General features: G+C 43.3%; 1 protein-coding gene across 6 annotated transcripts in view; it reads right to left on the bottom strand.

Annotated features, from left to right (window-relative positions):
- tpcn2 (two pore segment channel 2) overlaps positions 1–12,181 on the bottom strand; it is a 55,074-nt gene extending 42,893 nt beyond the window's left edge. For 2 of the 6 annotated variants that reach the window (XM_060839124.1, XM_060839126.1), the window contains exons 1-5: positions 11,966–12,048; positions 6,308–6,357; positions 4,435–4,612; positions 3,207–3,323; positions 727–833 (exon numbers count right to left, since the gene is read on the bottom strand). In XM_060839124.1, coding sequence (XP_060695107.1) covers positions 727–833; positions 3,207–3,323; positions 4,435–4,612; positions 6,308–6,357 — 452 coding nt within the window. In that variant the 5' untranslated portion in view covers positions 11,966–12,048. Of the gene's footprint in view, positions 1–726; positions 834–3,206; positions 3,324–4,434; positions 4,613–5,297; positions 5,375–6,307; positions 6,392–11,965 lie in introns of all 6 variants that reach the window. The other 4 variants (XR_009645670.1, XM_060839122.1, XM_060839121.1 and 1 more) reach the window with 4 other exon arrangements.
- Positions 12,182–13,718: the final 1,537 nt, after the last annotated feature.

Here is a 13,718-nt window from a genome sequence, read left to right as displayed (position 1 = left end):
AAAATGCACATCCAGGGCTTTATCCTGCAAAACCCCAAGAGTCCAGTGGTGAATTATTTTTGCAAGTTAAGGAACTGACAGCATTTTGATTCCAGCTGACATCAGTACTGGTCAGGTCAGATCCCAGACTGAATTATGGTTTGGTAAAACCAAAAACCAGATTTGATGGTTGGACTCTCACTGAAATAGAAGCACACAATGTTGCAGATGTGGTTTTAACAATGAAACTTTTTATTAAGCACAAGATGATTAATACAGCAAAACTTCTTACCCCAAGATAAAGTCATTGATATGTACAGCATGGAAGCAGACCCATCAGTCATCCATGCCAACCAGATATCATAAATTAATCTCATCCCATTTGGCAGCATTTGGCCCATATCCCTCCACACACTTCCTATTCATATACCCATCCAAACATCTTTTGTAGTTGTACCAGCCTCTAACATTTCCTCTGGCAGCTCGTTCCATACATCCACCACCCTCTGTATCCCTTTTATATCTTTCCCACCTCACATTAAACCTACACCCTCTAGTTCTGGATTCTTCTTTCCCTCTTCCCCATCCACATCCCCCTGCCAACCACAGCAAAGGATCTGGTCTATTTATCCTACCCACACCTCTCATGATAACCTAGTCCCTCTTAGGAGCATTGCTTAGAACATCCTTCTTACATTAAAAATAAAGAAAGAGTAAAAGCAGCTTTTAAGTACCTCATGTTTTTACCTTGTGATTTGTGGTATTGTTTGTTGTAGGCATTTAAAAGCCTTTTTCATGAGTGAGGAGTTTTGGAGAAGGAAAAATGGCCGCAAAAGTCTTCTAATCCTTACTCTCTTCAATAAAAAAAGTAAAATACAGAAATCATCCAAAGCTTAGTGCAATTCAAATACTTTGATCATAGACAACGTAGTAAATGCAGCTTTCCAACTTGTTCTGCAAAGAGTCAAAGAATGTGGTGCAGGAAAAGCACAGCCAGTCAGGCAGCATCCGAGGAGCAGGAGATATGATGTTTCAGGAGCTTCCGACAAAGGGGTAACGCCTGAAACATCAATTCTCCTGCTCCTGATGCTGCCTGACTAGTTATACTTTTCCTATACCACATTTAACTCGGATCCCCAGCATCTGCAGTCCTCACTGTCGCCTGCTCTGCAAAGATGGCATCAAAAGCTACAAAAGTAAAATCTTAAGCTGACAAATCCAGCTGAAAGTACTGTCAAAAAGAGTTTAGCTACTCATTTATTTAAAACATGGCAGAAAAGAATGCTGACTACATGTTTTAGATAGTGAGGCAGTACAGGAAAGCTGCCCTTGTGAAAACAGCAAGTGAGAGTTTGTAACTGGATAAGAGTGATATCAGTGATTTTCTTAACAATGATAACTGCATTGAGTGTACTAACCTTCTTACCATCACAAATACTCAAATAAATAGACAAGAACAAAAGTCAAAATCTGGCCCAACAGGTTCTGTTCCAATGGTGTACAGCACGGTATATTAGGAGTACACGCACACTGGAGTGCAATGCAAGGCCTCTTCCTAGCCCCCTCTCCCCAACACCAGAACAAACGAAGCATCGAAATCTCATCTGGAGCAGAAATCCCTCGTGCTCTGCACTTGGAGGAAGCCAGTTAAGTTGGCAAAGCTGACTGACTGGGATGCAACACTGACCTCCTCACAAATAAAGGAGTAAGACAGCATCAGCTGGCACACATGACATCAGTAACAGTTTGGAAGCATTTTGGATGGGCAATTGAGAGAATTCAGAGGTCCCCAGTGGCTCGAAGTGTTAGTCAGCTTGGTGGCCACTGCAATGGGATGGACACCCATTCGTTCAGATCACAAGTCTGCAACAGTGTCCCAGAGCATTGTAATGCTGTCACCAAGCGACAATTTCACTTATCTGGAGCAAACAGTTGAGGTCTGTAAATTTTTGGCCTCTGGAATAACCTCTCCATCCTGAAAGGACTTTCTGCAGGGATGCTACATGAAGGCTGTTCAGAAATTAGCAGCTTTATACTTCCTCAAATCTCTCTGCACATCTGTTGCACCCCTTTAGTGGGGTTCATTAGCTATTCTTGCCACATTTTTATAAAAATCTTAGTAAATTGTGACAATACAATTGCTTTAAGAGGTGTATTTGGTCCTGGTTTCTTCCCCCCCTCCCAACCCCAAGATTTGAGCCATAGTTGTCGAGTGGTCCATTCCAAGCCAGTAAGGCAAGCGGTTTGTGTGGCCTTAGGGCTTGCTTTTTCACAATTGAACAATGCAAGCTGCACGAATGGGTGGAGTCAGGGTCCCACAGAACCAGAGGGAGAGGCAGAATTTAGTTTTCAGTAGTTGTTGGGGTTTTGATGTTAGCTCCAAAAGCGGTTATTCATCCCTCTGCTACAGCTAAAATGCTTGGATTCTCTCTTGCTGCCAGAATCATGTGTCCAACAATCAATACACTGAATTTGCCTTTGCCAAGAGTGTGATTATGGGATGTTACTGTTTTGGAATAATTGCTGTTTAGTAGTTAAATCTATTATCCTGTTACATTTTCCCAATCGAGTTAAAGTTGATAGATTCTCCTTTCTTTGGCTTATAATTTAAACAGTAGACTAAAAATAAAACATCCTTCTCTTAAAGCCAAGCACTGTAACAAATTACATCTGGAACACAGCATCTTATAACTCTTCTTGTTTAAAAGAACAGTGTATCTCCATCTATTTGAAGGGAATTTGGTCTGGTCCATAATATGCAGATAGGGCCCTCACCACTTACGAGCATGATTCCCATTTAGCTATTCAAACCTTTTTTCCCTCAATGCTGAAAGTCCGTCTTGTTACATTTTCCTAACCTTTCCTCCAATGGCCATGTCATTCAGACAAAATTCTGTACCATGTAACATGACTTCACTAAACTATCGAAATATACTGATGTATAACACAAGGCTTAAGATTATATAGCTGAAGTCATATTCCCATTTTTAAAAAAACGTGGAGACAACTGCAGATGCTGGAAGTGTGAAACAAAACAAATTGCCAGAAAATCTCAGCAGGTCTGGCAGCATCTGAGGAGAGAAATCAGTTAATATTTCAGGTCCAGGGAACCTTCTGAGACTCTTACATTTGTTTTTGTTTATTTTCACTTTCATGCACTGGTTTTACAAAGCCTATTAAGGTATGAAGAAAATAATACATCAGGAACTATCAAGAACTTATCTTACCTCCTCACAAAATAAACAAAGAGTCACAGTCCAGTCCACAATGGAAGCAGCAAGTACAAGAGCATAGGCAATCAGCCATTTTGACTTCTGGAATTCTTTCCATCCAATTAAATAGCTCTGTATAAAAAATGTCATTTTGAAAGAATCAATAGAGAGATCAGCTCCGGGAGGCGAAGAGTGCTAGTAAATAAGCGGACACAGACGTGCCCTGCAAACACATGGACACTGGATAGGAAGAAACAGTTTTTTGTAATCCTGTGAATCAAGTTAAGAATTTTCACACCACATTTGCTATTGGAGTGCTTTAGGTGAAGCAGAAAACCACTAATTGGTGCTAAAAGGAAGAGTATCAGATCCAATAGTAGACAACTTGCGCTCCAATAGCTTCAGAAAACCCAACTAGGAGGCATCTTTTGCCAATTGTGGGGGCACATTGAGGTTACAGCTCAAATCTTTCAGCCAGTAGCACAGTAGAAGCACAGTGTTCTCCAAATCTAAACAGCAGCTTTACAAATTTACAAAAGCAGCTTCAAACAAACTAAAGACATGACCTTTGAGTGATGCAATCAGTTCAGTGATCAAGCTGAAAAGTTATTACCATTTTTAGTTTTAGGTTTCCCTATTCTCAACAAAAGACTGCTCACCCAGTTAACCCTACCCATCTCTCTTTCCAGCCCCAATTTCAGGTCTACATAAGTGCTGAACTGGGATGTGGGGTAATGGAGTGCTTTGACAGTGAAAAGGGTATATACCTGCTAGAAATAACTCCAAATGAAATCAGGGTGAAAGTCACGATGTACTGGACAACAGTAATGTGCACACACACCAGGTTCTCTATGGGCCTATCAACAAGAGTCCCAATTGGCGATTTTTTGTCAAGGGGACGATTGGTTTCAGGTCTCTCCAGAACATCTAACCCCATGCCTGCCCTTGACAATAAAAATGAGACAAATTTAAACTTCAAGCACTAATCCACTGTTCAGCTTTCACTAGTTTGGCAGAAAATTTTTGGATTTTTGTCAGAAGCACCAAGATTTTGTTGGATCCAATGGCACCATTCTATGAACAAGATAAATCCTAGCTTAAGCTCCAGTCTAACTATATTTTAGCTAAATACTCAATTTAAAAATCTTGCAAGCACACTCAAATCTAAGACTGATCAAAAATGACTCCTGGCCTTTCAAAAAGGAAATGGAGATTGGAGGGGTAAGAAAAAAAAATCACTTACTTTTATCACTACATCAATAATGAACAAGACAAGACAAAATACTTCAATGCCTTCCGTAAGTCCACAAGGAGGCTCCCAAAGTACATGGCGGAGTCGGAGATCAGATGTTACACTCAAAGATGAAGGTTTCTCAAAAAAGGCCAAGACCAAAACCACAAAGATAGCAGTGCTCAAAACCCTGAGAATGAAAGACAAGAATGGTGTAAAAAGAAACTGGAGAGACAGAGCTGCAACTAGCCTCCTGCTAATATGCGAGCGAAATGCAAGGGTAAAAACTGACATTCTCTGTGATGTCAGGCTGTTTAAATGAACCCTGTGTCTTTAAAGTCTTAGAGACTTGCTAAACTATGTTTAACTTACAGGCCTATGAAGCTTGAAACGGACACAGGAAGAACAAAATTACCCAAATGCACAGGATAGAAATAGACTCTATTTCCCCCCAAACACATCTACATTGCACGTTACTCACAAACATTTCCCCCTCCCCCCCACCAACTGTATTTCATGTCCAAATATTTTCTTTATCCACATTGTTCTATTTAATTTTATACCCATATTCCTACAATTTTCTAACAAGTTTTTCATGATGCAGAGAACTTAGAAAGTACCTTCTGAATATCTATATATGCTGCCTTAGATAGACAAAAATAACAGTTGTGTTTATAAACACTAACTACTTCAACCTTCAATAGGCTGTTGCAATTGTAAATGCACAGTAAGGACATTAAACAGGCATAAGAGGCATCCATTTATTGAGATTGGTCCAGCGCAGATATGAATGGGTCAAATGGTCTCCTTCTGTACCACAATACTTCTATGATTAATGGAAAGAGAGAGTGTTTTTAAAACACCCCAGGTCTTACCACTGACAAGCCTCAGAGTAGTACCACCGATAAAGCCGTAGGGACTGGGAATCTACTCTATGATTGATGGTACGATACTGCAAGCAAAGTTAAAACAGCCAGATTAGAAAACAAATTCACACCTAGCTGCATATTTAAGGTTAGTTCAAAATATTTCAGCAGTTTGTGATCAAAGTAAAAAAGAAAAAGGTTAGGGAAAGTTAAGGTGGGTAAATAATTAGTCTCAAAATTAATGGCATCAGGACAATTTGAATATTAATCCATTGGTAGGATAGCTCATGGGACACAGGAAAATGGCAGGCACTGTACAAAGGAGAGTGCGCGTGCTTTCTCATGCTTCAATAAATCATCATTTGTACTACTTCCTCCCACTCCTGTTATCTTGTATTATGCTGCGTTACAAATTTCATGCATCAGTTCCTGCAAAACCAGTTACAGTGTAATGTGCAGATCTGAAAATTTACTGCCACCATAGTTTAAAGATAAAGATAATCTTTGAATCAACAAGTAATATTTGAGCAAACATTTGTTATCAGCAAAACCACTAAATTAAATTGTTATCCCTACTGCAAGACAGTGATTACTGGTTTTGGCAAAAGGTGTCAACATTAAGTTTTAAAACTTACTTCTTTTAAAAGTTCACTGCTTCTGAATTAATAACCAACACCAATCAACATGACAATTCTCTCATGGTGCAGTAAAAAGATTAAGTTTTAAAATTAAGGCAATAATAATGATAATCTCTCCAGTGAACACTGGTGTGATTAATGAGTGAAATGTGGTATTTATTTAAACTGAATAATCACTTAGGTTCCACCCAAACACCTCCAAAACATTGCAGAAAGATAACCGTCTTCAGTTAACTGAAGACATTCAAGTCAGTCACGTGCTTGCCTGATATAAACAAATCTATCATATCCTAAATATAAACAGGTACTAAAATTTTCATAAATCAACAGAACATTAGTGAAAAATGAAAAACTATTTTTAAAGTAATGGTAAGAACAGACCTGTATTGCATCTTCAATAAACACAGCAGCTTGCTGTATGTACAGGTCATCTGTCGATTTAAAAAAAAAGTGCTGTCTTTCAGCCTATGAAAAGCAAATCAACTCAGTTACCAGATCAGAACCTAACAAGTACTTCATTTTACTAATGGATGTTAGTCCTCAAATGGAGCTGCCGGTGTTGAACCTGGGTGTACAAAGTTAAAAATCACAACACTAGGCTATAATCCAACAAATAGTCCTCAAATACATGTGCTACAATAAACACTAGACTTTGTTTAAAAAATGAAAGATAATCTGCATTCAGCTGCAAAAATATATGTTAACAAATTTAGGAAAAAATGTTAAATCAATATTACTTCAAAGTAGTTCTTTCCCCAAAGTACTTACTACTACCTAAGCAATTTAACAAGTCAAACAAAAAAAGCAGTTACTATTGTTACAAAAAACCTAAATTCCAGGGCTCTGTAAAAAAAGTTGTGAAACTAACTTTGAAAATGTCAAAGAAATGGTACAGATTCCTGATGAAGGGCTTATGCCCGAAACGTTGAACTTCCTGTTCCTTGGATGCTGCCTGACCTGCTGCGCTTTTCCAGCAACACATTTTCAGCTACAGAAAGGATAGGCCAATGCATCAAAGCATTCCGCAAGGAAAGCTCCCTAGAACTCAAAGCTGCTGCTTCAGACCCTCATCCAGCCTATTCCATAACCCAGTAGCCAGGAACTGCTCCCATAGACTTCCAAAGCCTGACAGTTGCATCTGGGAGCTAAGATTTTCTCACATCTAATCACTTTCTTTGATCAGAGCAGAGTACAGGAGTTTCCAAGTCATGCTGTGACTCTACAGGACATTGAGACCATTTTTGCAGTACTGCTTACATTTTTGGGTCACCCTGCTAGAGGAAGTATGTTATTAAACTGGAAAGGGTGCAGAAAAGAGATGCTACTGGGATTGGAGGGTTTCAGTTTTAAAGGAGAGGCTAAATAGGTTGTAACTAGATAGGGCGGCACGGTGGCTCACTGGTTAGCACAGCTGCCTCACAGCACCAAGGTCCCAGATTCAATTCCAGCCTCAGGCAACTGTCTGTTTAGAGTTTGCACATTCTCCCTGTGTCTATGTGGGTTTTCTCCAGGTGCTCCGGTTTCCTCCCACAGTCCAAAGATGTGCAGGTCATGCTAAATTGCCCATAATGTGAGGTGCATTTGTCAAAGGGGAAATGGGTCTGGGTGGGCTGTTTTTCAGAAGGTCTGTGGGGACTTGTTGGGCCAAAAGGGCCTGTTTCTGTACTGTAGAGAATCTAATCTAGTCAAAAAACCTTTTTAACACCTGGAATGTCAGAGGTTGAGGGGTCACCTTGGAGGTTTAGAAATTCATGTGGTGATGAGATAAGGTGAATAGCCAAAGTCTTTTTCCTAGGATAGCTAGTCCAAACCTAGAGGGCACAATTTTAAGGTGAGGGGAAAGATTTAAAAAGAGGAACCAGAGAAACAATTTTCTTCATAGAAAATTTTGCATATGGAATGAACTGCCAGAGGCAGGTACAGTTACAACATTTAAAAGACAGATACATGAATAGGAAAAATAGACGGATTTGGAGTATTGTGCAGAGTTTTGGGCTCCAGATCTCAAGGAGGATGTACTGTCCTTGCAGGATGAACAGAGGAGGTTCACAAGAATGGCCCCAGGAATTAAAAGCTTAACATATAAGGAACGTTTAAGGACTCTGGATATATGCACACAGTTTAGAAGGATGAGGGGGATCTAATTGAAACACAGTATACTGAACAGCCTGGACAGAGCAGACATTGGGAAGACGTTTCCACTGGTAGGACAGACTAGAATCCGTGGGCACAGTATTAGAGTAAAGGAAAGACCTTCTTGAATAGTGATAAAAGAGAAATGACTTCAGCTAAGAGAGTGGTTAGTCTATGGAATTTGTTACCACAAAAGGCTATATGTCGGCCAGGTCATCGAGTATATTTAAGACTGAGAGATAGGTTCTGGTTTATAAAGGTGATCAAGGGTTACTGGGAAAAAACAGGAGAATGAGGTTGAGAAACTTAGCCATGATTGAAGAGCAGAGCAGACTCAATGGGCTGAATGGCCTAAGTTCTAAGGAACAGGAAATTCGACACTTCGGGCCAGAGCCCTTCTGGCCCAAAACGTCGAATTTCCTGTTCCTTGGATGCTGCCTAACCTGCTGTGCTTTAACCAGCAACACATTTTCAGCTCTGATCTCCAGCATCTGCAGACCTCACTTTTTACTGGCCTAATTTCTACTCATGTCTGAAAGTCTGAAAGACAACAGTGAAGGGGGTGGTGGTTGCAAAATGTCCATGTTACAGAGGAGGAAGTGCTGGATGTCTTGAAACGCATAAAGGTGGATAAATCCTCAGGACCTGATCAGGTGTACCTGAGAACTCTGTGGGAAGCTAGGGAAGCGATTGCTGAGCCTCTTGCTGAGATATTTGTATCATTGATAGTCACAAGTGATGTGCCGGAAGACTGGAGGTTGGCTAATGTGGAACCACTGTTTAAGAAAGGTGGTAAGGACGAGCCAGGGAACTATAGACCAGTGAGCTGGACATTGACGGCAGGCAAGTTGTTGGATGGAATCCTGGGGGACAGAACATACATGTATTTGGAAAGGCAAGGACTGATTAGGGATAGTCAACATGGCTTTGTGCTTGGGAAATCATGTCTCACAACCTTGATTGAGTTTTTTGAGGAAGTAACAGAGGACTGATGAGGACAGAGCAGTAGATGTGATCTATATGGACTTCAGTAAGGTGTTCGACAAGGATCCCCACAGGAGACTGATTAGCAAGGTTAGATCTCAGAATACAGGAAAAACTAGCCATTTAGATACAGAACTAGCTCAAAGGTAGAAGACAGAGGGTGGTTCAGGCTTTGAGGGCATGGATAGGATAAATAGACAAAGTCTTTTCCCTGGGATTGGGGAGTCCAGAACTAGAAGGTATAGGTTTAAGGTGGTGGTTGGGGGGGGGGGGGGGGGGGGGGAGAAGGATAATAAGAGAAGCCTAAGGGGCAACTTTTTCTCACAGAGGTACGTGTATGAAATGAACTGCAAGAGGAAGTGGTGGAGGCTGGTACAATTGCAACATTTAAGAGGCATCTGGATGGGTATATGAATAGGAAGGGTTTACAGGGATATGGGCCGGGTGCTGGCAAGTGGGACTAGATTGGGTTGGGATATCCGGTTGGCATGGATGGGTTGGACCAAAGGATCTGTTTCCATGCAGTACATCTCTATGACTATGGTTGATGGGAAATGTTCATCCCGAGTTCAGTTACTAGTGGTGTGCCACAAGGATCTGTTTTGGGGCCACTGCCGTTTGTTATTTTTATAAACGACCCAGATGAGGGTGTAGGAGGATGGGTTAGTAAGTTTGCAGATGACACCAAGGTCGGTAGAGTTGTGAATAGTGTGGAAGGATGTTGCAGGTTAGGGGGACATAGATAAGCTGCATAGCTGGGCTGAGAGGTGGTAATAGAGTTTCATGTGGAAAAGTGGAAGGTGATTCACTTTAGAAGGAGCAACAGGAATGCAGAGTTCTGGGCTAATGGCAAGGTTCTTGGTAGTGTAGATGAGCAGAGAGATGTGTGTCCATGTACACAGATCCCTGAAAATTGCCACCTAGATTGTATGGCTTCTTAACAACCTATCAATGAGTTAGCTTTTATTGCAGAGGGATTGAGTTTTAGAGGCAGGAGGCTATGTTGCAGCTGTAAAAATCTCTGGTGCAACCGCACTTGGAGTATTACATACAGTTCTGGTCACCACATTATAGGAAATATGTGGAAGCTTTGAACCCTTTCCAAAGATTTACTGGGATGTTGCCTGGTATTGAGATAAGGTCACATGAGGAAAGGCGGAGGGACTGGAGGTTATTTTCGTCATTCAAGGTGGTTGAGGGAAGACTTAATTGATACATAAGGTAATCAGAGGATTAGATAGGGTGGACAGTGAAAGTCTTTTTCCTCAGATAGAGATGGCTAGCACGAGGGGACATAGCTTTAAATTCAGGGGTGATAAATATAGTACAGATGTCAGAGGTAGTTTCTTTACTAAAGAGAGGCATAGAACACCCCCTGCCTGCAACAGTAGTAGACACACCAACTTATGCCTGTAATGTCGATTCTCCTGCTCCTTGGATGCTGCCTGACCTGCTGCGCTTTTCCAGCAACACATTTTTCAGCTCTGACCTCCAGCATCTGCAGTCTTCACTTTCTCCTAGTTGACACCAACTTTTAGGGTATTTAAGTGGTCATTAGATAAACACATCGATGAAAATGGAATAGTGTAGGGCAGATGGCTTCAGATTGACTTCGGCCCTCCATGTTGCACCAACCTGCGAAGAACATTACAGTGTAACACAGGTCCTGTCTTATGGAAGTCAGCCAAACACGTGCAAATGGGACTAATTTAGTTTGGTTTCCAGACTCTGACACAAAGGGTGTGTGCACCAAAACTATTTTACCACTTCTGCAATTAAAATTTTCATTGCATGAACATTAATTTTTCTCAGGAGAACATGTCAGATGAATTACATCACATCACCAAGAAAAGTAACTACCCTAACCCAAAAAATACTAAGCCATCTAAACTGTACAGGATTACAAAACAGCCACAAAGTCTACATCTTATTCTGATTGCTTTGTTTTGATATTACGATTATCAAAATACACCAGGTGCTAAAAGTCTGAAGCGTAATACAGGAGTGCTGGAGAACCTCAACACACCCAGATCACCGATGGAGAGAGAAAAACAATTAACATTTCAAGACTAATACAACTCTTCTTCAGAGCCCCCCCACAGGTGTTAAGTTTATCCAACACTTCCTGCTGTTATCTCAAACAATCAGAACATATTGCAAGTGCACAAAACTATTCCCATTCAACCACTGTTTTGCCCTCATACACAAACACAATGGGTCCACAACCCCTCAGACACTGGGGAGTGTTTCAGGTGAGAGGTAAAGTAGCGGTTCATCACCCCCTTCCCACTACCCAGCATCCCCCAACACCACCTTCTCCAAGTTCCTCCTCCACTCACTCGCACCAACACCCACACTCTCCGGTACCACACCCCACCCATATCCCCTCCCCAACCATTCCCAGCCCCACACTGCCCCCTCCTGTACCACCACCCCACCCATTCCCACCCTCCGCCCCTCTTCCATTCCACACACCCCTCTTCACACCCAGTCAGTCCCAAACACAGTACCATGGTTCCTCCATCACCACCTCCACCCCCCCCCCTCCCCACAGTATAGCTCCCCCACCCCACCCTAGAACCCATTCTCACCCCCTCCCCCACCCAGCCCAGAGCCCAACACACCCCCCTCCCCCACCCCCCAACCACCCCCCTCCCCACCCACCTCAGAGCCCAACACACCCCCACCCCCTTCCTACCCCACCCACCTCAGAGCCCAGCACCCCCCACCCCCTTCCTCCTGACTGTCTCCCTCCCCCATAACCAGCACCCCCACCACCCCCCTGTCTGTCTCCCCCTCCCCCCATAACCAGCACCCCCACCACCCCCCTGTCTGTCTCCCCCTCCCCCCATAACCAGCACCCCCACCACCCCCCTGTCTGTCTCCCCCTCCCCCCATAACCAGTATTCCTCCCCCCGGTACCGATCTGGCTGCTGCTGCCGCTGCTGCTGCTGCTGTAGTTCCTGCCGCCGCCGCCGCCGCTGCTGGTGCTGGTGGTGGTGCTGGGGAGCCCGGAGGAGTCGGAGCGACGGCTCCCGAGGAGCGGATCGGTCTCCATGGGAGAGCGGGAGCTGCTCCGAACCGACACAAACTTCACCCCAGACACTCGCTTCCCCGTCCCCGCCTCCCGCCGCTTTTAAGCGCAGGGTGCCGCTGCCACTGCGCAGGTGCGCCTGCCCCCCCGGAGCATGCCGGGAGTTGTAGTTTATCCCGCGGGACGACCTTCGCTCCGCTCGGGGACGCTCCGCACCTCCGGACTACAACACCCAGCGGTCATCGCGGGCTCACCGCTCGCACTCCCAGTGGCAGCTCCCGGGAACTGCAGTTCACCTGTCCCCCAGGTAAAGCGCAGGTGAACTCCCAGCCAGGGCTCACTCAAACCCAATGCGAATGGACAACCCAGTGAAGCCAATGTCTCCCCTCCCTTTACAGGGACCAACAAGATTCAGGAAGAAATCTTAGCAAAACAGCCCAGCCCTGTCTGCCCTCTGTATTTGCAAACTCCACCCAAATCCACATGGGTGCCAAATCCGGATTAATGTTGCATTGCAGAGACAGCCCAACCAAACTAATAAACCCAACGTGACACCGCACCCATAAGTTTATTTCCCTTTAAAGGATTGCAACGATTCACGTCTGAGCTTGTTGAGCAATGCAGAGAGTTACTTTCAGTGTTGTTCTTCTTTGATGTGTAATCTTTTTCGGTTGGGCCAGACCTGAATCAGTTCTGACGAAGAGTAACTTGGACCCGGAACGTTAACTCCCACTCCTCTCCACAGATGCTACTAGACCTGCTGAGTTTCTCCAGCAATTTCTGTTTTTGTCTCTGATTTACAGCAGGAGAAAGTGGGGTCTGCAGATGCTGGAGATCAGAGCTGAAAGTGTGTTGCTGATAAAAAGGCAGCAGGTCAGGGAGCATCCAAGGAGCAGGAAATCCGACGTTTCGGACATAAGCCCTTCTTCAGGAATTGCAGGAATTCCTGAAGAAGGGCTGATGCCCGAAACGTCGATTCTCCTGCTCCTTGGATGCTGCCTGACCTGCTGCGCTTTTCCAGCAACACATTTTCAGCTCTGATCTCCAGCAGCCGCAGTTCTTCCGAGAAAAAAAATGCCGATCTGTATTGAGAGCGCCAATTTATTAAGATACTTTTTTTTATCGGATGAAAACTGCTTTTAAGGTAACCTGCTATATAACTGCAAGTTAAGAATGTAGAGAGGGAAAGAATCAAGAAATTGTAACGTAAATTCTGATCTTCAAAATACAATGGCAGAACCTTTCGTGAGATTTGAGCTAATTAGAGCGGGATTTGTGAAGCATCCGCCATAAATCGAACTTTTTTTTGCGATAGTAAAGTTGTATCTAACCCGGGACTGTTAGCTAACAGCGTATACGATTGCAATCAACTGATTGCCCTGCCCAGGACAGTCTCATTAGTCCGTTGAAGACATATAATCCGGAAAAAAAGTGCACAGAAATTGGCAGGAAGTGATCGTTTGTGGTTTTCCAGAGAATTTGACTTCAATTATTTATTAATGTCTTTAATAACATGCTGTTGGTCATGTAGAAAAGGCAGAGTCCAGAGTGTGGTGCTGGAAAAGCACAGCAGGTCAGGCAGCATCCGAGGAGCAGGAGAATCGACGTTTCGGGCATAAGTCCTTCATCAGGAATTCCTGA

The sequence above is a fragment of the Hemiscyllium ocellatum genome, chromosome 18, assembly GCF_020745735.1.
Source record: "Hemiscyllium ocellatum isolate sHemOce1 chromosome 18, sHemOce1.pat.X.cur, whole genome shotgun sequence".
Classification (NCBI taxonomy): Eukaryota; Metazoa; Chordata; class Chondrichthyes; order Orectolobiformes; family Hemiscylliidae; genus Hemiscyllium; species Hemiscyllium ocellatum.
Note: the sequence above shows the minus strand (reverse complement) of the source record. Positions and strands in the feature narration are given on the sequence as shown.